The 24,602-nt window shown below is 39.0% G+C and overlaps 1 protein-coding gene across 9 annotated transcripts in view; it reads right to left on the bottom strand.

Annotated features, from left to right (window-relative positions):
* The window catches only part of SLC12A6 (solute carrier family 12 (potassium/chloride transporter), member 6), a 95,515-nt gene that overhangs the window by 7,217 nt on the left and 63,696 nt on the right, over positions 1 to 24,602 (bottom strand). For all 9 annotated transcript variants that reach the window (XM_014532945.1, XM_005885752.2, XM_014532946.1 and 6 more), the window contains 17 exons: positions 22,751 to 22,845; positions 21,601 to 21,732; positions 20,358 to 20,504; positions 17,825 to 17,879; positions 16,634 to 16,764; positions 15,700 to 15,941; positions 12,785 to 12,999; positions 11,825 to 11,983; positions 11,552 to 11,650; positions 11,291 to 11,348; positions 8,951 to 9,125; positions 8,550 to 8,668; positions 7,330 to 7,428; positions 5,662 to 5,781; positions 4,842 to 4,946; positions 4,064 to 4,232; positions 150 to 345 (listed from right to left, as the gene is read on the bottom strand). In XM_014532945.1, the coding sequence (XP_014388431.1) occupies positions 150 to 345; positions 4,064 to 4,232; positions 4,842 to 4,946; positions 5,662 to 5,781; positions 7,330 to 7,428; positions 8,550 to 8,668; positions 8,951 to 9,125; positions 11,291 to 11,348; positions 11,552 to 11,650; positions 11,825 to 11,983; positions 12,785 to 12,999; positions 15,700 to 15,941; positions 16,634 to 16,764; positions 17,825 to 17,879; positions 20,358 to 20,504; positions 21,601 to 21,732; positions 22,751 to 22,845 (2,316 nt within the window). The remainder of the gene's footprint in view (positions 1 to 149; positions 346 to 4,063; positions 4,233 to 4,841; positions 4,947 to 5,661; positions 5,782 to 7,329; positions 7,429 to 8,549; positions 8,669 to 8,950; positions 9,126 to 11,290; positions 11,349 to 11,551; positions 11,651 to 11,824; positions 11,984 to 12,784; positions 13,000 to 15,699; positions 15,942 to 16,633; positions 16,765 to 17,824; positions 17,880 to 20,357; positions 20,505 to 21,600; positions 21,733 to 22,750; positions 22,846 to 24,602) is intronic.

Below are 24,602 nucleotides of genomic sequence, written 5' to 3'. Positions count from 1 at the left end.
ACCAGTAGTTATTTAGGTGCCCTTGTAAGACCATGTTTCAGCAATGGCACAGCCTCTACTTACGAAGCTAGGGGTTGGGGTTAGGGAAACAGGGATTTAACTACCTGCCCTATTTGGGCCCTTGGTATAGTATAAGAAGTGTTTTGTACCAATAAAAGTCTTCCAAGATCGAGAATCTTCACTCTGGCGCCAGCCATGAGGCCATCCCATCACCACTGTATTGTGCTTCATGCCTCCAAGGCCACACGACTGGATGAGGTGGGAAATACCCTCTTTCAGCTTGGCAGCCACCACCAGCTGGCAGAATCCTTTCACCTTCTCTGCCTCCATTAGGTGCTTTATGGTCTGCAAGAGAGACAGAACTTCAACACTGAATTGCTTCATCCCGGACCTTTTAATTTTTTACTCCTTCTCTAATTCTATTCCTCTTTACAAACTCTGCCTAAGACCATATCTCCTATAGAAAAGTCCAAAAAATTAACGTTATCCCAATGAAATTTCATGATCCTTTGTCTTTTTCACTTTTTTTTATCCCCAGCAGAGGATATGTTCATTGACTTCAGAGAGAAACACAGGCCAGTGCCCGAATTTGGCAATTCCTAATGAGTGGTTCATGGCAATAATTTCTTTGCATAAATCCAATAAGACTACTTCCAAATTATGTGGTCTTATTAACCAGACTTTGACTGGAATGCTACGTCTGAGAGAGACATATGCCTGGATTCTAAATGTTACCAGAACGCCTTAATGACTCTCAAATCTGATTGAAGCCAATCAAAGGCCACTTGCAGAAATGGCCTAATACCTTACTTGGTCATGTGGTTCATGGCAGTCTTTCCAGGGAAGGAATGAAAGCTGCTTTCCTGAAAGATGACAAGAAAAGAACCTCAAGACACCTTTGGGCACCTCAGGGACTTGAGGACTTGATCCAAACCTACAGATATTTCAGGCAAAGCCTGATGGCAATTATGGCTTGGCCTCTCCACTCTGAGGGGCCGACTGCTCACTAAAGGTCAATCTAAAGATTCCTTGTGAAAATTCCAGCAAAACAAATTTGAAAAAGCCTGTGATCAATTTGATGAATTGCTGTTCTTGTTTATGCAAATAATCAGGCCTTGATATAGTATGTCTGAAAATGAGGGTAATATTAAGGAGAAGAATTATGTTTTAATGAAAATCATCATGTCCAATTATAGATAGTGGACTCCAATGCAGTTAACTGTCTTCAAAATTTTGTTCTTAAGGCTGTGTCTATGTGTGCCATACAGGCCTCAGCACCTGATGACATCACCAGGGATGTTCTATTTGCAGACAAACTATCAGACTGTCATCGTGTAATTCCATTCCACCAAAAGCCTTACATCTGGAAGGCTTCTTAACTAGTTTATGATTTGCTATGAACATTAACCTCTGTTTTGTTTCCTTCTGTTTTCACAGAATGTATGTCTATATCCTAATTTACCTGATTGCGTGCGCACACAATACAGGCCTCACAGTAGAAGCCATCTGCATCCTAAAATGAGACTCAACAGTCTGGATTTATGATTGAATCAATGAAGTATGGACAGTCTAGCAGCTTTGCTTGAAACTGTTTTCCCTTTTCTGCCCAAACAGTGCAAACAGAAAAGGCCCCAGTTTCTCATGGGGGAAATCCTAGAATATTTCCCTTAGCTTAACTGGAGTGGACAAAAGAGCTTCAGACAGGTGTGACACACCTGCCTCCAGGGAAGCCACTCCTCCAACCTAAGTTATAGGGGACGCTATAAGTCATATTTTCCCCTTATCACGTGAGTTTGTACCACTCACTAGACCTTTGTTACTGTAAGTCTCCTCACTTTTGATTATGCCTTTTAATCTTCTTGTCAAGTTTGTCATTTCTAGAATACAACCAGAATGCCAGCTTGTCCAATGTGTCATCCTCCTGGACATCACTGTGTCACCCTCAGGGACACCAGACTGACCTGGAATTTGCAAAATCTCCCTTCCCTACATGAAGATTTCATTCCCTTTTGCTCCCTTCTTCCTCTGTCAGACAGGGAGAACCTCTGAGCCTTAGGATAGGCAGGTCTACATACCCCTGAGAGCATGAAGCAGTTACAAGAAGATAGAGACCTTCGTTCATTTCTCCTTTGTAAGAATACAAAGAGGTTCCTCTTTTTCTCAGGGAGAAAGGATACCTATATAATTAACCTAGTTATTAGTAATAGGAAAGGAACAAAGGGAAGGCCAAGTATTATAGACATAGACATGTCATTTGGGCAGCTTCACCAGGAAGCTAAAGCTTTACACTTCCCAGGGAGCCACTGGTCTATTCCCTATGGATGCTGGGGGAAAAGACTGGACAGGGGGAGCAGGGAGGTAGACACATATCCAGTAAAGTTGGGGGGACTAGGGTAGGTACTTGTCTGTCAGTCATACCTGGGAACGAATCACTGGCCAGAATAGGCATGGCACTGCAAAGGTGCAAAATTTGGGACACTTAATTCCCTGAACAAAGGAATTCGTTCTCTTGTACTCTTGTGCTCTTGGGACTCTTTTTGTAGGGGGCTCGCTCTTTTGGCTCCCATACATTCACCCCCACACACAATGGACTAATAGACTGTAACTAGCCTGATGCTGAACTGGACCTTGCTGCTACATGCAACAGAAATTCTGGACACTGGCTTTGCTTTTAGCTCTACTGAGTCCCCAGCTACACTTCTTCCAGGACTAGATTAAGGGAAATGGGACACTGGAAACCCAGGGATGTAATTCCATTCCATGCAAATAAAAATCCCTCATCCTCCTGAGTGAGTCTCAGAAAATTCTTTTTCTTGAGATATCATAAGGACTCCACCCTCAAGCACTCAGAAGGGGATATCTCAATTTCCCTGATAACAATTCCTTCCTCAGTCAGGCATGCCCTGACTCATATTACTAGAAATTTAATCTGATAACTCAGTTTGGGGTTTTTTGTTTAATATATTTATATTGATTTCAGAGACAAAGGGAGAGGGAGAGATAGAAACATCATTGATGAGAGAGAATCATTGATCGGCTGCCTCCTGCATGCCCCACACGGGATCGAGCCTGCAACCTGGGCATGTGCTCTGACCGGGAATCGAACCATGACCTCCTGGTTCATAGGTTGACGCTCAACCACTGAGCCACACTGGTCAGGCTTTAATAATTCAGTTTTGCTTTAGGATTTTCTTTTTTGTCTCTCCTATTGCCATATTCTTTTTGATATTTTAATGGTAATTATTGATGATATCTGTATTTGCTTTACCATTCTTTTATTCAAGCCAATTTGGAGATAATATTTCATTTACTCTTACTCTACCCTCTTGGTGGAAAGGTGAAGGAAATAATGATATGGAAAATGGATATGAATTCCCAAAGGAACAGATTAAGTTAGTAGTGTAGCTAGTATATTATACAGGGTCTCTTGATTTCCAATCCTGTGCTTTTTATTTATTTTTACCATCATTAGGGACTAATATTTTTTCCAGCATTTCTAGTTTTTTGGGGCTCAAAGCATTCCAAAATGAAATCCAGTACAAATTTTGAAATGTAACTGAAAATTTCTCCAAACAAAGGGTTGGTTCTATCACTTAAAAAAATATTGGAGTGAAAACTATTCTCTTCTTCAGGGAGAATTTTAAGTAAGCAAATTAGAAGTAGCTAAGAAATGTTGCTCATGATACCATGTAGATTAGTAAAGAGAAAGAAAAGTTGCTCACTGCTCCTTGTCACAAGCTTGAGAAAAATCATCTCCAAATTTCGAAGGAAAGATTTATTTATTTACATGATTTCTCACAGGGCTGAGTCAATGTTTGGAGTCTTCTGGAAATAGTGCTTAGTCTTGATAATCTTATAGTTTAGAAATGCTTTACAGAGGAAGAAAGAATACATTACTATCTTCTGGCTCACCTTATTATCTGGGAGAATAGGATTGTTCAAAAGCCAGCATTCAGAGGGGAATTTCCTAGATGACTCAGGAAAGGGAATAACTTGGTCTTACTACTTAACATCACAAAACTGTAAGCACAATTCCACAGTGTCAATACACCTTGGCTCTTACCTGTTCAGCAGCTAAAGCTTCACCATAGTTCTCCAGGAAGTTCCCCACAATGACAGAGCCCACAATAGTGAGGCCCTTTCCTGCTTTAAGCTGGGAAGCAAAGGTGAGGAGGCGAGGATGTTTGACGTGTAAATCTTCATCTAGTTTCAGCAATACGAGTAACTGAGGCCTGTAAAGAAATCCAAGGGGGATGGGGATGAGGGCAAGGAAACACTTGGGGTCAGGGGACTAGAATGACAGTTCTACTTCTTCATTCAGGACATCTGTATAAAACATGTTATTGAAAGAAGGAAGAGATTAGAGAAGTGATAAGAGTGTAGAGTTATTTTGAATCCTTTCAGTACTATCTCAAATTGATCAATGTTCAAGGAAGAATAAAAATGGTAGAAACTGAGATCACAAATCTCAAGAAAAAAAAATAAAGAAATTAAGGATTTGGGACAGTTTAAAACAGGTCCATGACACCAATTCCTTGAGCCACATAATTTCCTTATCTTATAATTAATGACGCACATATTTCTATGTATAACTATGTATCAAACACTACTAAAGCTCTTTTGATTTCCTTTCTTTCTTTTTTTTGTCTTTTATTTATATTTTTAAAAACTTTTTTACTGAGGTAACTGGTTAATAACATTATATAAATTGCAGGTGAAAAACATAATAATTTGATATCTGTATACACTATTGCGTGCTCACCACCAAAAGTCTAGTTTCTATCCATTACCATATATTTGACCCTTTTACACATTTTTCCCTCCCCCTATCCCTTCTTTACCTCCAGTTTTTTGTGTGAGGAGGTCCTTCCTCCAGCCGAAGCAAAGCAAACCGGGCTGCACTGAGGGATAGCCCACGGATACCATCACCCCATTCTTTCTCAGCTCTGGGAGAAAGAGGAGAAAAGAGCAGGAACAGATTTAAACCATAGCAAGTACAATTTCAAAAAATAAAGTATTTTCTTCTGAATCTAAAAGTAACATATGCACAGGTAGAAGATTGAAACTCATATTAATGATGTACATAATGCTTCTTACTAACATAAACTCAATGTAAGCAGGTCACCATTACTGTGTATCAACAGAGTATATTGCACCATAGCTAAGAATGAAAGCTGGAAGGGCCACTCACTTGTCCTTCTATGTAACTATTCAAAAGCAATTTGAATTGGGAAGTTAATACAGACCCAACGTTTATTTTGAAAATAATGGGAGAAAATAAAACTCAATCTAATCTTCTGAATCGGTGTTATTTATTGCTAATTTTTAGTGGTTGTTAGTCAAGTCTTAGTCGTTACAAAGTTATTCAGGACTAACTTCTTTTTCATTTCAGAGAAATGACTTGACTAATGGGATATTTATATTTGTGTTATACTTTGTTAATATTTATTATTTGGATATGTCCTTTTAGTTTTTTTTTCATCCATCCATCCATACTTTCTCAACAGTTGTGACTATAGGATGGTTAAGAGAATCACCAGGGGTATGAATTCATTTAGCTATGAATGGATGAAATTATCTGGATCCTAAGCAAATTTCTTTGGGTTGGCTCTAACCAAACTAGCCAGTTTTGATACTTTTAGCAGTCAAATCCACACTCACCCTTGGTACTCAATGTACTTATAGATCATACCAGCTATTACAATAGCTACGATGGCATAATACCAGGAAGAAATGAACATCAGAGCCAGACAGATACTCATTCCCATAAAAGAGAGGGTCCTAGAAAATTAAAAACAAAAATACAAATAAAAAAGTATTCTTTTCAGTAGCTACAAAAGAAGCCTGTGCTCGAGATAGTTTTTTGTGTATTTTGTTTTGTTAATCCTCACCCGAGGATATATTTTTTCATTGATTTTGAGAGAGTGGAAGAGAGGGAAGGAAGGAAGGAGGGAGAGAGACAGGAAGAGAAAGAGAAACATTGAGGTGAGAGACAATTGATTGGTTGCCTCCCACACGTGCCCCGACTGGGACTGGGGATCGAACTTGCAACTCAGGTATGTGCCCTTGGCTGGGAATTGAACCCAAGACCCTTTGGTGTGCAGGCGAACACTCTAACCACTGTACAACATCGGCCAGGGCTAGAGGTCCTTTCTAAACTGTGGTGAGATATTATTTTTTCTAAAAATAAAAACACACACAGAAAAACAAAAACAAACAAACAACAAAACATCCTATCCACTGCAGACAGAATTTGTGTAAAATGCAAATAAAATGACTTAGACAACTATATTCACTGAAGTTCTTCTGTGTAATAAACTGGCTCTATAATTTGTTTCGAAGAATAAGTAAGCGAATTGTTAATCTGGATCTAAGGAAAATATAGGGTGGTAAGAGAAAAAGAAAAACAATAAAAGCAAAACAGTAACACAAAAAAGTTCATAATGAACTTTTAACTAAAGTTAAAGCTAGAAACAAGATTGGAGGTATAAAGATATAAATTTTTGTCAGATAAAGGTCACATCAATGCCCACTGCTGGTAAGTGAAGCAGAAAGGGATCAAAGAGAAAGTTAGCAAAGAGGAATGTAGCGACAGGTACATACAGGATCTATTAAAGCACTTTTAGCTATGAGAGAAAAGAAATGGGAGAGAGATGGGGGTGGTAGCTAAAAACATGGCAACTCCTTTAGGACTGAGACTAGAACTCGATAGCAGCAGCTTTACAACATTTAGTTGAGAGCTTTATCATGTGCTAAGCACTGTACTAAGCACTTTAGAATACAAGCAATACTTGTATTACTATTAGCTCCATTTTACAAATGAGTAAAATGAATTTTTTGTGGTTATGTGCTTTGTTGACGGTTACAAAGCTAGGAAATAGAGCTGACATTTCAACTTAGGTCATCTGACTCCAAAGCTCACACTTTTAACTACTAACTGAAATAGTCATAAGGAAGAGAGTTTGAGAATGAAACTGATGAGAATACGAGAACACAGATAGAAAGCAATGAAGTCCAGCGCTTAGCTAAGAGGGAAGTGGGAAAAAGAGTCAGGCAAAGGGGAAGTTGTTTTAACCTGAAGAATGCAGCAGGATGAAAATATTTCTTTCATAGTTCTGATCTTTATTCTCAAGTGGGTGTTATCAATTATTTTAAAGGCATATATGAAAAACATGGTTGTAGGCTGGGAATTTAGGTAAGCACAGAAAATTGAAGTAGCTGGCCAAGAAAAAATTTATATCAAGATCCCAGAATCTCCTAGTTTTCTAAGTTCAACGATGGACTCTCTCCGAATGTGGGGGGAAAAAGGAAGAAAAAAAGCAGACTTACCAGTGGTAGTAGCGGAATCGGGGTCTCCAGTTGGGTGTTCGAAGTAATGTTTGCAAGGCACATGCCAAGTTCACAAAGAGGTAACACATGAGAAAAAACCTGGCAGAATAAAAGAGTAAGAGGAGTGACTATTATTGTAAAATGATTCCTCAAGAGCTATTTTAATAACTGGGACCTTTGCTGCATTGAAGCCTTTGTTCTAACCCACCAGCCTTTGATTAAGACTAGGAAGCAGAGAAACTGAACTTCTCCCTACAAACCTGCTCACTCTCCTATGTTCTCTCTCAGTGACGATACAACCACTCCTCACACGGTGTTTTTCGTTACTCATCCTTCTTCCAAATTCACTTACCAAGTCCTATGGATTCTACATATTTAAAAATCTCTATCACTATCACCTTAGTTTAGGCCAGCCGTGGGCAAACTACGGCCCGCGGGCTGGATCCGGCCCCTTTGAAATGAATAAAACTAAAAAAAAAAAAGACCGTACCCTTTTATGTAATGATGTTTACTTTGAATTTATATTAGTTCACACAAACACTCCATCCATGCTTTTGTTCCGGCCCTCCGGTCCAGTTTAAGAACCCATTGTGGCCCTCGAGTCAATAAGTTTGCCCACCCCTGGTTTAGGCTCTCATTGCTTCTTTCCTAGATTGGTTAAATAAGCTCCCATTTGGCATTCCCAGCTCAATTTTAGCTTCCTTCTAATCTATCTTTTATACCAAATTGATCATTCTAAACCAAATAATAATCAATTTGTTCTCAAAGTACTACCTCCTCCTTCCAGGTAAAAGTTCCAGGTACATTCTCATCTGGTTCTACTTGCTTCTCTGGTCTGCAGCTGTCCAGCAGGCAGCCTACACTCTATCAAAGCCTAACTGCTTTCAGCTCTCCGGATGTGCTGCATTATTTCATCCTTCACACGTCTTCTGCCTGCAATATCTTTCACCCCTTAGTTGCTTTGCAAACAACCAGTCCTCCTTTAAGATACATGTGTCACTTCCTCTAGGACACCTTCCCTGGGACATCAGTCCACTTAGATGTCTCACTTATGAGCCCTATAGCCCTCAGTGTGCACCTTTACCACAGTACCCATCACAGGGATCACTGCTTCCTTCATCTAACACCAGTTCCATGTAGGTAGTAAGTCATCAATAAGTTACAACATGTGTTGTACGTTACATAAGCAAGAATAAATAAAGACAATAACTGGATCTTACATGGAAAGAATTGGGGCCACAAGATCCAGAGAAGCGATAAGGATTCCCAGCTCTGCAATGACAGCAGTCAGAAGTAAAGCCCAGGTAGGTTCCCCATTGGCTTTGCTGTGACCAAAAACCTGTACAGAGAAGGGAAGCATCAGACATAGGAGTTTGGGGAGTGCTTGAGTCAATGCTACAGTTGTAGATATCCAAAAGATAACAGTGTTATACCTATATACCTCTTAAACACCTTTACTCAACTCACATATATACTCATACTACAGATTTGGAGAGTCCTATACTAAAAAACCACATGTCTTCATATTATATGATCTAGTAATTTCTAAGCCTATAAAGACCACACTATTTCTCATAAGACCTGAGGAAAAAGGAAGAGGGCAAAAGAAAGGTTCACTCACCCTCAGAAAGGGTATGATGTTATCCTTCGCGATAGCCTGGAGCAGCCGTGGGGCCCCTGTGAGACTCTGAAGTCCAGCCCCGCATGTCGAGAAGAAGGAGCCAATAACGATGACCCATGGGGATGGCCACGATAAGATACCTACCACCAGATTCCCTTTCACAGCATCCCCAAACCTGAGAGAGAAATGAGAGTGGGGAAAGTTGACCTGGAAATAACTTGAGATTGTCTGGTGCAAGAGGCCTAGACTTTTGACATGCCTTCCTCACTAAACGTAATCATTTCTAGCTTCTGATTTAAAGTGAGAGAGGTGCGACTCTTCCCTTCACTTGAAAACTTAGATGCCATTGTAGAGGTACTATTTGGCCTAATTTTATTATTGTTGTGTCTCAGGGAACAGGGAGGCCTGAGGAGAGGGAGAGAGTGGGGGAACTGCCGGTCAGTGGAGCAGCCAGAACACAAAGAACATTTATCAATTAAGTTTGCTGTTTTATAAGGGCATGGTTGGTGGCACCATAGATCACCATAACAAACGTAATGAAAAAGTTTGAAATACTATGAGAATTAGCAAGAGACAGACACAAAGTGAACAAATGCTATTATGGAAAAATGGCGCTGATAGATTTTCTTCATACATGGTTACCATAAACCTTCAAATTGTAAAAAACTCAGTATTTGCAAAGTGCAATTAAGCAAAGTGCAATAAAATTAGGTATGCCTGTATTAGGGTTCCTGTTCTCAAAGAACTCAATCTAATAGGGGAGAGTTACAGGAAGCAGGTAACTGCAATATGGTAAGTGCAGTAACACACCATGTTCAATATAGTGGTCGAACCAAGGGAGGAGTGGTTTTCTCTGTTGGGGTGCATCTCTGGGAAAGCTTCATAGGAGAGGATGAATATAAGCCTGGCAGGTGGGAACAAGTCATTCCAAGCAAAGGAAACCACATAAATGTGTGGATGGATGGAGATCTGAAACAAGGGACATTTAACTTTACGTTATAAAACAGGGAATTTATGATGGAATGGCAGGAGATGAGGTTAGAAAAAGGTAGACAGGGCCAGATCAAGGTGATAGGTTTTTAGGGGTGTTGACGGGCTCTGAAGTAATCTGTATGATCAAATTTTGTGTTTTAGAAAAATTATTCTGGTGGCAGCATGGAAGAAGGATTATTAGAAGGCAGTAAAACTGAAAGGGTGATTATTAAAAAAAAAATCCTGAAGCCCTGTACAAAGTGATGAGAAGAATAGTGGGGGCCAGATCAAGGTGATAGGTTTTTAGGGGTGTTGACGGGCTCTGAAGTAATCTGTATGATCAAATTTTGTGTTTTAGAAAAATTATTCTGGTGGCAGCATGGAAGAAGGATTATTAGAAGGCAGTAAAACTGAAAGGGTGATTATTAAAAAAAAATCCTGAAGCCCTGTACAAAGTGATGAGAATAAAGAATAGTGGGAAAAATGAGATCTATTAAGGTGAAAGGTGGAATTTACAGGGCTTAGAAACCAACTGGATGAGGGAATTGATGGAAAAAAGTCTAGGATGACACCTAGGTTTCTGTGAAAGGGGTGAATGGTGAGGATATTAACTCCCCAAGACAGGGAAATGGGAAGAGATATAGCAGGTTTCAGGGAAACATTTTCTAGGAATTTCTTGCAAAAACGTATTTTATACTCATAGTGAGAGGAAAGGAAAAACACATAACATTCTTCATGAAGAAAATGAAGAAAGCAAGTTTCAAGCTTTTATTTGGAATAACAAACAGACATACTTATGTCTCATAGAGGAGATGCTAGAGACACCTGAAAGTTTTTTTTAATTTGCCTGCCTTTATTTTTGGTCCTGTTTTCCAACAGCTCTTTAAAAAACATTTTTCCCCTATTGATTTTAGAGAAAAAGGGGAGAAGGAGAGAGGGATAGAAACATCAATGATGAGAGAGAATCATTGATGGGCTGCCTCCTGCACACCCCCTAATGGGGGTCAAGCCCGAAACCTGGGCATGTGCCCTGACTGGGAATCGAACCATGACCTCCTGGTTCATAGATCCATGCTCAATTACTGAGCAACACTGGCTGGACCCAACAGCTCTTAATGTACAGGAAAGTCAAACTTCAAATTTACTACTTCATTGAAGAGCTATAATCATTGCATCTCACATTTATATCAACATTGACCCTTATTATTCACTAACCTTTTTGTGAATATATGTACATATATTTCCTAACTGTTAGCCATAATAGATACCTCAGATTGGGTTTTGAGTTTTGAGTCTTGGGGCTATATGGGATGATCAGACAAAACAGAAGACAGACACATAATTATTACAAAGGAATCAACTACTTACTTGTCTCTGAGAACAATGCCTTCGATACATGCACCAAAAAGGACAACATTGCTTAAATCTATGATACTGAGAGTCAAGGAAAATGATGTTCACCCGCTAAGATGAGATAGAAAGTAGACAAGATGGGTAGATTATCTAGTGAGAAGTGATGTTATAAAAAGCAGATATCTTTATTACCAAGATAAAAACGCTGATCACTCTAACTCTAGTACCTCTGGATGTTCCTATGACTAAGAAAGACTGGATCCATGAAAAGGATACAGACAAAGGAGGTGGTCAGGATGGCGAGGATAGTGCCAATGGGAATAGACTTTTGAGCATCTTTTAGATCTCCAGATCTGTTTGATCCAGCCATGATACCTTCAGAGAAAGAAAAAAGAGTAAGTTAACTTACTGAGTTCCTAGACACTTTGATAGTCATACAGGTACTAGAAACAAAGCAAGGAGCCCTGAGAATATATTTCTATCTCCTGAGAAAAAAATCACTCCTTGTATCTGATAGCTTCTAAAATAGAAAACAGCCCAGATGCTTACCTGTGACAGAGGGAAAGAAGATCCCCACCAGAAGAGTAAAGGAGGTGGTAATGTCAACGAGGACATACTCATGGTTTAAGTTGCCTAAGACATCAGCAGATTTGGCAGAGGGCTTTTCAATGATCTCACCCTTTAGTAGATAATTACTCCAAAGATTCTCTACAGTGGGGAAAAAAGAGCAGCAGTTAGGAAAGAAGATAATTACATAATTTTCTATGTAGTTTTTAAAGGTATGCTTGCTTCTACATGAGCATATATATATACACACACATACACACACTCACACACACACACACACACACACACGCATACTATACAATAAAGCACACATAAAAAACTAATGCCCTTTCTCATCTGGTTCAAATATAATTTGACAAAATACTTTGGTACATACAAGTCCAGTTAAGTTTACTAATACAAATTAGTAAAACTTAAGCAGACTAAAGCTAAATGCCCTGCAAAGCCTTTTTTTTAATTGGTTATCGATGCTGTTTCTTAGGTAAACTTACTTATATGCAAAGGAATCTGTGGACCAAACATTTAAAATAGAAGTCACTTAAGGAAAGAATTTCAGAAATTTAGCTGAGTTAGGAAAACACACATGTGGATGTGGTGACATTAGAATAGCTACATTCTAGCTGTTATGGCAGGAGAATATTAGCAAGTTTACAGTAACACAAAGGATATTTTATTATCTTATTCTAGGTTAAAAAGTGATTTGCTCAGCTCTGTTCTCAAAAGGTGGTAATTTTTCGCAGACAACACTGCAAGGGAGCCCTGAGAAAGAGTAAATCCACTAATATAAAAGCAGAGAGGGGTTGAATAAGGGCTGAATGTTGAGCTTAAAGAGGGGAGTGACATTGACAGTGAGTCTTCATGGACTATAGAAGAGCCTAAGAAGGCAAAGTCCATTTTCCGCAGAGAAAGAGGAAAAACGTGTCCAAGAACCTCCCAACCTACCTTTAATGACACCACTAGCCAATCCAGGAATGCCCTGGATTGACGTGACATTATTGTGAATAAAGTATTCGTCACAGGTGGCATTGAAAAACTGACTTGAGTTGCAGAAGAAGCCCCATAACTTTGACGGTACTGTCATGTTGTTCACCTCCTTGGTCTTAGAGCAAGTGTCGAAGTGTCTTGATGAAAGGGTGCGGTTACCCAGCATGCAGACCCTAAGTAAAAACAACCAGGGAGAAAATGAAGCAAAGGAAGAATTTTAAAAAAGAAAATAGCTTAGAAATGGGTTAGTAAATAATAAATAGGTTGGTAAAAGGAAAATGTCATCTCTGAGAGCTACACTGTCATGGATGGGAAAGAGAATATTTATTGACTCGCTCTGTAAATGGTGACGTACATCTTATGCCAATTTAATCCTTATAGCAATCTCACACAATATGCATTATTTCGATTTTGTGGATGCAGGAACTGAAGTCTGGGGAGATAAAGTAGTCTGCATGAGGTAACACAGATGGTAGGTGGTAGTGACAGAATTAAAATAGAAAGACTGTCTGAATACACTGTGCTGACTCACCTTCCACAATCTCTAGGATATTAACCAACTGCTAGGTCTAATAGAATCTTAGGGTCCTTTTGTTTAAAAAATAATTTCCCCTAATTTTATTTTTGGCCTAGAAAAGCCTTATGTTCATAAAAACCCCCTTGAGAATGTTTTGCTAAAGGTCAAACCTCTGGCTACTATTTGGAGGAAGACAGCTTGGCTAGAATGAAAAAGCACATCCCTCTGTGGCCTAAGAGAAAACTGTTTGTGAACATAAGCCTGGACCCAGTGGGAGTGAGGGTATTTAAGGATAACACAATTATTCATTGCTGATTTTATTTTATTTTCTCTAACCCAGAGATATAAATACAAACAAAGGAATAATATGCCCACAGTTAAAATACCTTTCAAAAAGGAGGAACAAAGCAACTTAAAAAAACAACAACACATTTTTATTGATTTTAGAGGGGAAGTGAGAGGGAGAGATAGAAACATCAATGATGAGAGAGAATCATCAATCAGCTGCCTCCTGCATGCCCCCTACTGGGGATTGAGTAACATGGGCATGTGCCCTGACCTGCAATCGAACCATGACCTCCTGGTTCATAGGTCGACGCTCAACCACTGAGCCACCACCACCGGGTGGAACAAAGCAACTTTTAAAATCTGCAAAATAGCCGCATGCATACAATGAATCATGTACCCATTACTCAGCTTCAACAACTGTCAAAATTTCCCAGTCATGTTTCATCCATTCCTCTAGGTTTTTTGTCTTGTTTTGCTGGAATATTTTAAAGAAAATACCACAGTCCTTCCAGTGTTACTCAGTGGTTGAGCATAGGCCTATGAACCAGGAGGTCATGGTTCGATTCCCAGTCAGGGCACATGCCCATGTTACTCAATACCCAGTAGGGGGCATGCAGGAGGCAGTGATTGATGATTCTCTCTCATCGTTGATGTTTCTATCTCTCCCTCTCCCTTCCTCTCTGAAATCAATAAAAACATATTAAAAAAAGACTGTCATTAAAAAAAAAATACCACACATCATGATTTTTTATCCACCAAAAAAGAGGAGAAGCATCAAAGGAAAACTAGAGGCAAAATGGAATTTCCCAAGTTAAGATATAGCCAGAATGTAGCCTTAGTATTTTTATGACTCTAAAATTGATCTTTCGCTGCTCTGTAGTCAGGTGAGCAGATTTAAAAAGTATGATGGAACCTATTGTGGACATCAGTTAGCTTAGAGGAAATACTGGGCTGGAAGAAAATCACAGGGTTCATGTTCTGGCTCTGCTATTAATTAACTTTGGGGCAAGTTATTTAATTTAATCTCTATGAACCCAAGTTTTCATCCTGAAAAATCTACTTTTATGTAATCAGGTTAAATCAACATAGGACTGATGAATTTAATCCCCAGATAACTTTTCAAAGACAATCTCTGTAACAAGATTTCAAATAACACTCAGTGCTGGTTAGTCCCTATGCCACTAGTCAAATAAAAAACTGGTGAGCCTGTGAGTCCCATATTTGTATAAATCCATTACTGCTTCAAAAAATATACTTTAAGCCCTAGCTGGTTTGGCTCAGTGGATAGAGCATCAGCCTGCAGACTGAAGGGTCCCGGGTTCGATTCCAGTCAAGGGCACATGCCTGGGTTGCAGGCTCGATCCCCAGTTGGGGGCATGCAGGAGGCAGCCTATCAATGATTCTCTCTCATCACTGATGTTTCTCTCTCTCTCCCTCTCACTTCCTCTCTGAAATCAATAAAAATATATATTAAAAAAAATATACACACACACACATACATATATAGTTTAAGGTACCTGAACTACTTATGGTGTATAATATAATTAATACCCATAGATATAAATACAAATAATGACATTTATTTCTCTTTATTTTATGACTAGAAAGTCCATTATGGCACTAACAGAATTAAAAATTTAATGAATTACAAATATTTAGGTAAGAGTTTAGGTTTCCTTTGACTCTTTATTTTTCATTAATAAAAGGAATCCAACATTTTGATACTTTATAAAGGTTGCTGGCAATAACTATACTGTTTGAAAAGCCCTTCATGAATGGTTCAAATATGCACAACCATTATTACAGCGTTTTGAAAAAACCTAATTATCTACTAGTATAGCCAAATGATGGTTACGGCTGCCAGTTCTATGCTTGGGACATAGGGAAGAGTATCAACATGAACAAACTAGGCAGTTCGCTGGGAGGCTTCCTGCCTAGATGCTAACCGGGCTTATCCCAAAGGGAAATTTCAGAGAGACTGTAAAATTGTGACTTGAAATGATCACATCACTAGATACTGTCAATGACTACCCAACAATCATGGTTAATCGGAGAGATAGAAACGTACGGGAAGTGTGGAGGGGCAAAAGACGACTTGATGGCTCCCGCGTAGATGGCCAAGATGGACACAATGACACAGGCCAAAAAAAGTGAGGCGAACTTGTTTACGTAGCGCACGCCGATGAAGACCACCAATACCATGAGCACTAAGAAGGCTGTGCCATAGACACGCATGTTATTTAGCATGGCTGCTGATTCCTTGAGTACATCATCGCTACGGAAGATGGCAGCCCGGGGGACAATGTATACCTGTTAAGCAATAATGGTAAAAAAATTAGGTAATTTCAAAGTAGGCAAGTAAAAGGATGTTGCAGATTGATTTGATTTCACAAAGGAAAGCATAGCTGAGACAGACAATGGCTGGATACTTAGCCAAATTTCTATTTGGATCTCGAACACCTACAGAAATGGGATATCACTGATTTTTTTAAGTCTACATGCTATTCTGAATACCTATATTTCCAAATGGAAAAAAAGTAATACATTAATAACATATTCAAAGGGTTATATAAAATAATTATAATGATTACCTTGAGGACTACTTCTGCTATCATTAATTTAAATAGTAAAAAATATATCCCAGTAAATAAAGAAATGAAACACATTTTATTTCATTGGGATAAAGATATTTTAAAAAACACAACTTTATTTTACTTTTTCCCCATTGGCACAAATCTTCCTTGGAGACTAACTTCTTGGTTGAGGTGATGGGGTGGGGGTGACTGGGTAGAGGGGAAGGAGTAGGCAGACAAAAGATGCCCTCAACATTTTTGCTCATATCCACACTTGGAGGCCAAGTGTGAAGTGCAATACAGCAAGGCGCAATAAAGCAAAGTGAAATAAAATGAGGTTAGCTGATTACAATCGATCACTTATAGCTGATCTCTCAGAAGCCTTGACATCAAAGAACGTAAATCCAAATCTGTATTATCTATACTCACCAGAAAAATTTCAATGGCACCAAGGATATACATGGCTGCTGCAAATGTGGTTCCAAGATAGAAGCAGAGGCCAACAGCTCCACCAAACTCTGGGCCCAGTGCCCGGGAAATCATGAAGTATGAGCCCCCAGCTAACACACAAAGAACAAGGTGATCAAGATAAAGAAAGTACATTAGTAAGAGGTATGTGAACAATCATAAGTAAGAATAATAAAAATATGCATGAAGGATAAATATTTGAGGCTTTTGAAAATGCTGAATGTGATAAAAAGTAGATTTGCTAGTGGGGAGTAAAATATGAAATCTTTATGGTAGGATATACTGCACATCTAATGCTCCATGGCAGTGGTCGGCAAACCGCGGCTCGCGAGCCACATGCAGCTCTTTGGCCCCTTGAGTGTGGCTCTTCCACAAAATACCACGTGCGGGTGCGCACGTACAGTGCGATTGAAACTTCGTGGCCCATGCGCAGAAGTCGGTTTTTGGCCTGGGCGAGTCTATTTTGAAGAAGTGGCGTTAGAAGAAGTGGGGGGTGTGGGTTGGTCGGGCAATGGGAGACACGGCGCAGGTGGGCCACAGGATACGCAGCGCGGGGGAGGCGCGCGTGATTCATGCATGAGTTGAGTGAGCCAATCAGTCAGCAGTCTCATTGTGCAGTGGTTAGTGCTACGCATCCGCATCAATCTGAGGGGTCGACCTCAGCGAACGTACCTCAATCAGAGTGAGGACATTTTTAGTAAAGGCCAGCTTAGGAGTACCCTAATTAAGTTAATAACAATGTACCTACCTATATAGTTTAAGTTTAAAAAATTTGGCTCTCAAAAGAAATTTCAATCGTTGTACTGTTGATATTTGGCTCTGTTGACTAATGAGTTTGCCGACCACTGCTCCATAGGAAGCAGAACAATTTGTAAGTATTAGAAAAATATGAATATTTACTGCAGGCATGAGATAGCCCAATAAAATATATTCTAACTAAAGGAAGCTAAGGATGCAACAAAAATGAAAAATTCTAGACTAGAACATAAATAAACTTTTAAAGAAGATATCCTAAACTCAAATAGTATTAGTGTCCATGGCCAACAGATTAAAATAGGACTCTATTCCTCGGAAGTTTACACTTCTGGCCTTCACATCATAAACACACAGTAACCACTGACAATCCCTGACGTCTGCGCTTAGCCTACTGACCTGGCACCACTCCATTAGTTGCAATGGCACTCATAGAGATAGCAGTCAATATTGTCTGTAAAGAAATAGAAGGGAGAAGATTGTTACTGTATAAAAGAGAACCTTCTGTACTATTTCCCATCTGTGGACCTCAGAGAACTTACCTCTACCTACTTTTATGAAGGGAGTTACCTGTCATACCCAATGGCATGGAAATGAGATGATGTGGCTCAACTCATTATACAAGTCACACTATTACCTGGAATATTCTGTTAAAACTAGAGGCCCGATGCACGAAATCTGTGCATGGGTAGAGTCCCTAGGCCTGGCCGGTGATCAGGGCTGACTGGGGCCTTCTGGCTGCCAGCTGGGGCCTTCCTTCATTCCGCACTGCCCCCTGGTGGTCAGTGCACATTGTAGCAAGCGATCGAACTCCCAGTCTCCCGGTCGAACTCCCGAGGGGACACTTTGCATATTAGCCTTTTATACATATAGATGCCCCTACATTGTAATCAGTAGGTTAGCTGCTATTGAGAACCGCTGATCTCCCCCTGGATCTCCTAAACAAGTTGGAAAACAAATTAGAAACTGAGTAAAGGCTGGCTACAATAACAAGAACAATATTCAGTAAGGAAGGGAACTACTGAAGACTTCTGAGCTCATAGGCACTGTATTTTAAAATTTTTAATATGTTTTTATTGATTTCAGAGAGAGGAAGGGAGAGGGAGAGAGAGAGAAACATTGATGAGAATCATTGATTGGCTGCCTCCTGCATGCCCCCTACTGGGGATCAAGCCCACAACCCAGGCATGTGCCCTGACCTGGAATCTAACCATGACCTTCTGGTTCATGGGTAGATGCTCAACCACTGAGCTACCCTGGCCTGGCAAGGACTATATTTTAAAAACATTACCTGGTAGCAGAGTATAGCATGGACTGTAGATAGGGAGTGGATGGAGGCAGTGTGACCTGTTAGTAGGCTATTACAGTAATTCTGTGAGAGCAAAGGACTGCAGTGGTAGAAGTGGAAATATAAAGGAAGGGTTGAATGTAAGAGATTTCAGAGGAAGATATGATTAGTCTGGGTAGCTAACTGGGTGTGAGAGGCAATCAGGGAACCAAATATGGCACTGAAGTTTCAAGACTAAGAAACTGAAAAAAAAAATGATGGTGCCATTAATTTTAACTTGTTAATGATACAGATTATGACTACTTGCCCTGCTCTGTATAGCACTCTGAGCATGAAGCACATGGAGGGTATAATGGTGATAGTAATAAAAGAGGTCAGTTGCTAGTTAAATAATAAAATATTTGTTTTTTACCCTCACCAGAGGATATATTTATTTATTTGAGAGAGAGGAAGGAAGACAGAGAAAGATAAAGAGAGAGATAGAGAAACATTGATGTGAGAGAAATATTTGATCATTTGCTTCCTAGTACACACCCAACTGGGGATTGAACCTGCACCCTAGGTATGTGCCCTGACCGAATCGAACCCACAACCTTTTAGTATACAAGACGATGCTCCAACCGAGCTACCTGGCCAGGGCAATAAAATAATAATTTTTTAAAATATATTTTTGTATTGATTTCAAAGAGGAAGGGAAAGGGACAGATAGAAACATCAATGATGAGAGAGAATCATTAATGGTCTGCCTCCTGTATGCCCCTCACTGGGGATCGAGCCTGCAATCCGGGAATGTGCCCTAACCAGGAATTGAACTGTGATCTCCTGGTTCATAGGTCAACACTCAACCACTGAGCCACACTGGTCAGGCAATAAAACAATAATTAAAAAATAATCTATCAACTTATAATAAAATTGATAGATGTGGCTGGGAAACATAGATAAAAGGAGTTTAGATTAAAGGAAGATTAAAATGTTCTCAGTATGGTCCTGAGACACATATGTGGTTTTCAGGTTCGATCCCCAGTCAGGGAGCGTCACGGGAAGCAACCAATTGATGTTTCTCACTCACACTGATATTACTCTCTTTCTCTCTCCCTCCCTCCTTCTAAAAAAAAAAAAAAATTAAAAAAAATCAATAAAAAGCATATCCTTGGGTGAGGGGAAAAAAATGTTCTCAGCATGGTGGAGAGGAGACCTGGAAAAAACAATTGAATTTCTGGGGAAGAGAAAATGAATGAGACTTCAAAACAAAACAAACACTCGTCACCCCAAAACAACAATCAGTTTTGTTTCTCACCACTCTACTGGAGTAGTACACCCCATTTTCTAACACATTTTCTGTAACAACATTGGTGCTATCAAGCTCAAATGGTTTGTATTCTGAATCCTTTGTAGGCTGTATCTTCTACTTCCTGTAGAAGACTTCCATTATAATTTCTAGTACATTTCGTTATAGATATAAACAGTGAGTAACTGACATTAAATAACTGAAAATCCTTTTGATTTTCATATCAAAATAATCTCTCTTGTTGAAATGAGTCTTTCCCTAGTATTCTCTGTTTTATTCCCAAAGAGGTCAAGTGCATATACTCTTGAGCAGTCGCAAGGTTCCAGGTGGTCTCCAGGAGCCACCTCTGGACTTACACAGCAGCAGCAAATAAGGACAATTGCAAAGGCCTGAAGAACTCCAGCTGTGCCCACCACCCATGTAAGGCGTAGAAACAGGATCACTCCAAAAATATTTTGTAGACATGGGAGGTAGACACCCATGAAGGTACCCATTTGGGGGGTCTGAAAAGAAAGATGTTGACAAAAGAAAAAATTACAAAGTCATTTAGAAAAGACGACTTCATCTTTTTACTTTTATATGAAAACTAGTTCCCTAAACTACCACATTCATCTCAAAGCAGAAATAGTAAGTTTAATAAATACCCTGAAAGAGGCACATACAAAATCTCCAACTTCAAATGTCTATACCATACCTTTTATTATTCCTCGAGCTATACATTTTTATCTTTCAAAGATCCCCACATGTGTTTACATAGGCATCTGACCACAAATAAACTTTAAGTGCACCCCAACAAATTAAAAAAGTTCTGGCCCTAACTGGTTTGGCTCAGTGGATAGAGCGTCGGCCTGCGGACTGAAGGGTCCCAGGTTCGATTCCGGTCAGGGGCATATACCTTGGTTGTGGACACATCCTCAGTAGGGAGTGTGCAGGAGGCAGCTGAATTGATATTTCTCTCTTATCAATGTTTCTAACTCTCTATCCCTCTTCCTTTCTCTCTGTAAAAAATCAATAAAATATATTAAAAAAATAAAAAATAAAAAAGTTCTGTAGTTCAAAGCTGTTAACTTTCTCTTTTCATTTAAAAATGGACTAATGACTTGATCTTCAAAATTTGGTATAAATCCTTCATTGTAAGGTAAAATAAAGATCTAAGTGTCCTTTAACCCTTGAACAACCAAAAAACTAACTTGTAATATTATTCTGTATATATTTTATCATTTTGATAAAAAAGACTGGTATTTGGTCTTCGTGGCTCAGTCCTCACATTAGTTAGGGCCCTGCTCAAATATCATCTTAGCCTCTCTAAAATAGCAATGCCCTCTGCTCTGGCTCCCTTGCTGGCCAACAGCCTCGATCTCTTTATCCTGCTTGTATTTTCCTTAGACCATGTATCATCATAGTTAAAACATCTTAAGGACTGTGACAATGAGATATTGTGAGTTTTTTTTGTGCTATGAACCTAGTTCCCGGGACAGTGTTGGCAAATATCAGGCATTCAATAAATAGCTATTCTAGAGCAGAAACTGATGCCTTGGCTATTCATCCTTTCGTATATATGAGGTGCTTTTTATTTATCCTTGTTTTCCAAGGCCTCACCTTGGTGGGCTTCTTTTTCCCTTCAGTGATGTTCTCTGCCTCTTCATGTTCCTTTGCTCCTTGAGTCAGATTAGTGTAATTAGCCATGCGGTTGAGGAGAGAAGACACCTTTGGTCTGGTGTCCATTTCTTCCTATAAAACCAGAAGTATGGAAGAAATGAGTGATGAAGAACACACTGGAAATAAGCAACAAAAGGACTGCTCTACCAGAAAATTGCAAAGTGAGAAAATATTTCACAGGTAAATATTAAAAGGTGATTTATCAATGAGATTTTATTTCCCCCAATACTAAAATATCACACTTAATCAGGCCTACATAAATCCTTATAAAATTCTTAAATGAAAACCTTTTGAGTCTTTCTAATAGCTTAACTTTGCAGTAAAAACAAAATCATGCTGGCCCCTACAGACAGTGTAACCTTGTAAAAAACATTGATAATAAGATCTTTAACCAGAATACTCTCTTTCTTTAGGCTACTAGCATTATATTAACTTATGGCTATTATATATAGCACCAAGAATAGGCAGGTCAATAGAAAACTTTTGTGAGTGAACTAAATATTCACCTCAGACCTTTTCTTGAAGAAGCTGAGAGAAAATATCATTTAAAACACAGGCACACTGAGAAGTGTTTAAAGCCAAACAAAGGCAGTGAGTGGACAGAAATGCAGGAATAAAATAGGTTCCTTTCAATACCCCAACTGCAAAGTCCATGCTCTTAGATAAGACACATGGGTCTTCTGACTCTAGCAGCCTGCTTCCTACACTGGTTTTGGTTAGTAGTTTGAAGGTAAATGATAGTCTCCCCAAATGCAGAGCTGAAAAATACATTATTTTATACTTAGAAGATAATTCCAATGTAAACATTTAAACCCCAGCTGAATTTGACAGCAACTTTCTCTATATTCCTGTGATGTCAACATTCCTTTTCTATTTCATAGGAATTTGATTTAATTAATGGCTACCCATTAATTAGCAATCATTAGATTATAGATTAAATCAACCACAGTGACAAGCTGTAAGTATTGTATTTTAACAATTAGCTATTAAGTTATCCAGCCTGTGCTGTTTTAAAACTGAATGGGGTAGAAAACAGCTATCTTGAAATCTCAGTTCCTAAAATCTGTCCTAGTTTTCTCCCAAATATTACCTCAAAGAGTGCCAAGTTTTTATCAAAATATTCATCTCCTTCTTCATAATTGGAATTATTGAGATAAGCATTTCGAGCTTTCTTACGGCCATCATCTGGGGGAAAAAGTAAACCAAGTTAGTTTCTCATTGGTATTAGCAGGATATACCAGTGGACAGGCAATCAAAGATGCTGTTTTCATTGTGAGTATATGGAAGTAACAGGAGACAAAATAAATAAAACAAAACAAAACCCAGAAAAGACATTCCAAGAAGCAGTAAGTTCAATAATATAGGTTCTGAGATAGATTATGACTGCGGAGGGGAAGGACAACTTCAGGTAAGATCACTGGTGTGCTGGTAAGCAGGCTCTCCAGAATTTAAAAACAAAAATTACTGACTTCTAATATTTGACAATTTCTTTGGTGGAAACACTCACATGCCAATTTTCAACTACTCATGTGAAGTCATTGAACATGGTTTTGGGAGAAGATGCATGCAAACTGACTCCCATGAGCTGATATGAGCTGGCTGTAGCATGCCCTTGGCATAGGATGGTCAGGAAAAGCCTGCATTTCAGGCGCACAGAATACCAATTTTAAAAAATCCTAAAGCAGCCCTAGCCAGTTTTGCTCAGTGGGTAGAGTGTCAGCCTGTGGACTGAAGGGTCCCAGGTTCGATTCCGGTGAAGGGCACATGCCCGGGTTGCGGGCTCGAGCCCCAGTAGGGGGCGTGCAGGAGGCAGCGGATCAATGATTCTCTTTCATCATTTATGTTTCTATCTCTCCCTCTCACTTCCTCTCTGAAATCAATAAAAATATATTTTTTTTAAATCCTAAAGCAGAAACAATCTTAATGGATTCATAAAACAGAACAGGTAACATGGCTCAAGTAGACAGGAATGGAGAGAATAGTTAGAAAGATAGGAAGAAGCCAGACTATGTAGTTAGCAAAGAATAGTTCTCCCAAATCTATTTATTGCATAGTCTGTCCTTTTCCCATTGAACTATTCTAGATAATAACAACATGATGGATGGGGGTTAGGACCAGGGAGAGAGTGATATGGGAGTGTGCTGTTATTTCCTTTATTTATGGGACAGGAGTAATTTAAGTAGATGTTGGTTTTTGTTTGGTTTTTGTAAGAAAAGATTTAAAAAGAAGTAGAAAAAAGTGGGGAAAACGGAAATAATAATTTAGGATAACAGAACGGTTCATATATATCAATAGTACCAATAATTATAACAATGCAAATAGACTAAATTCACTAGTTAAAACAAAGATTGACAGATTGGATAAAACAAAATCCAGGCATATATGGTTTACAAGAGACATAATACAAGGTTATGCAAGGATTGAAAGTAATGAAAAGAGATATATCAAGCAAATACTAACCAAATGAAACCTAATATAATTTTATTATTATCAGATAAATTTTTCTTTAAGAGAAAAACTTTAGTAGGGGTGAGAAGGTAGCCACATAACAAAAGGCTTAATTCACCAAGAAAATATAACAATTTTGAGCATACATCTATTGTTGCTGCTTTTTATTTTTAAATATATTTTTATTGATTTCAGAGAGAAAGGAAGAGGGAGAGAGAGATACAAACATTAATGATGAGAGAGAATCATTGATTGGCTGCCTCCTGCACGCCCCCCACTGGGGATCGAGCCTGTAACATGGGCATGTGCCCTTGACCGGAATGGAACCCAGGACCCACAGGCCGATGCTCTATCCACTAATCCAAACTGGCTAGGGCATGTTGTTGCTTTTTATTTTTTATTTATTTATTTATTTATTTATTTTTTAAAATATATTTTATTGATTTTTTTACAGAGAGGAAGGGAGAGGGATAGAGAGTTAGAAACATCGATGA

The sequence above is a fragment of the Myotis brandtii genome, unplaced genomic scaffold, assembly GCF_000412655.1.
Source record: "Myotis brandtii unplaced genomic scaffold, ASM41265v1 scaffold927, whole genome shotgun sequence".
Taxonomy (NCBI): domain Eukaryota; kingdom Metazoa; phylum Chordata; class Mammalia; order Chiroptera; family Vespertilionidae; genus Myotis; species Myotis brandtii.
The sequence above is the reverse complement of the archived record's forward strand: the minus strand, read 5'-3'. Positions and strand labels throughout refer to the sequence as shown.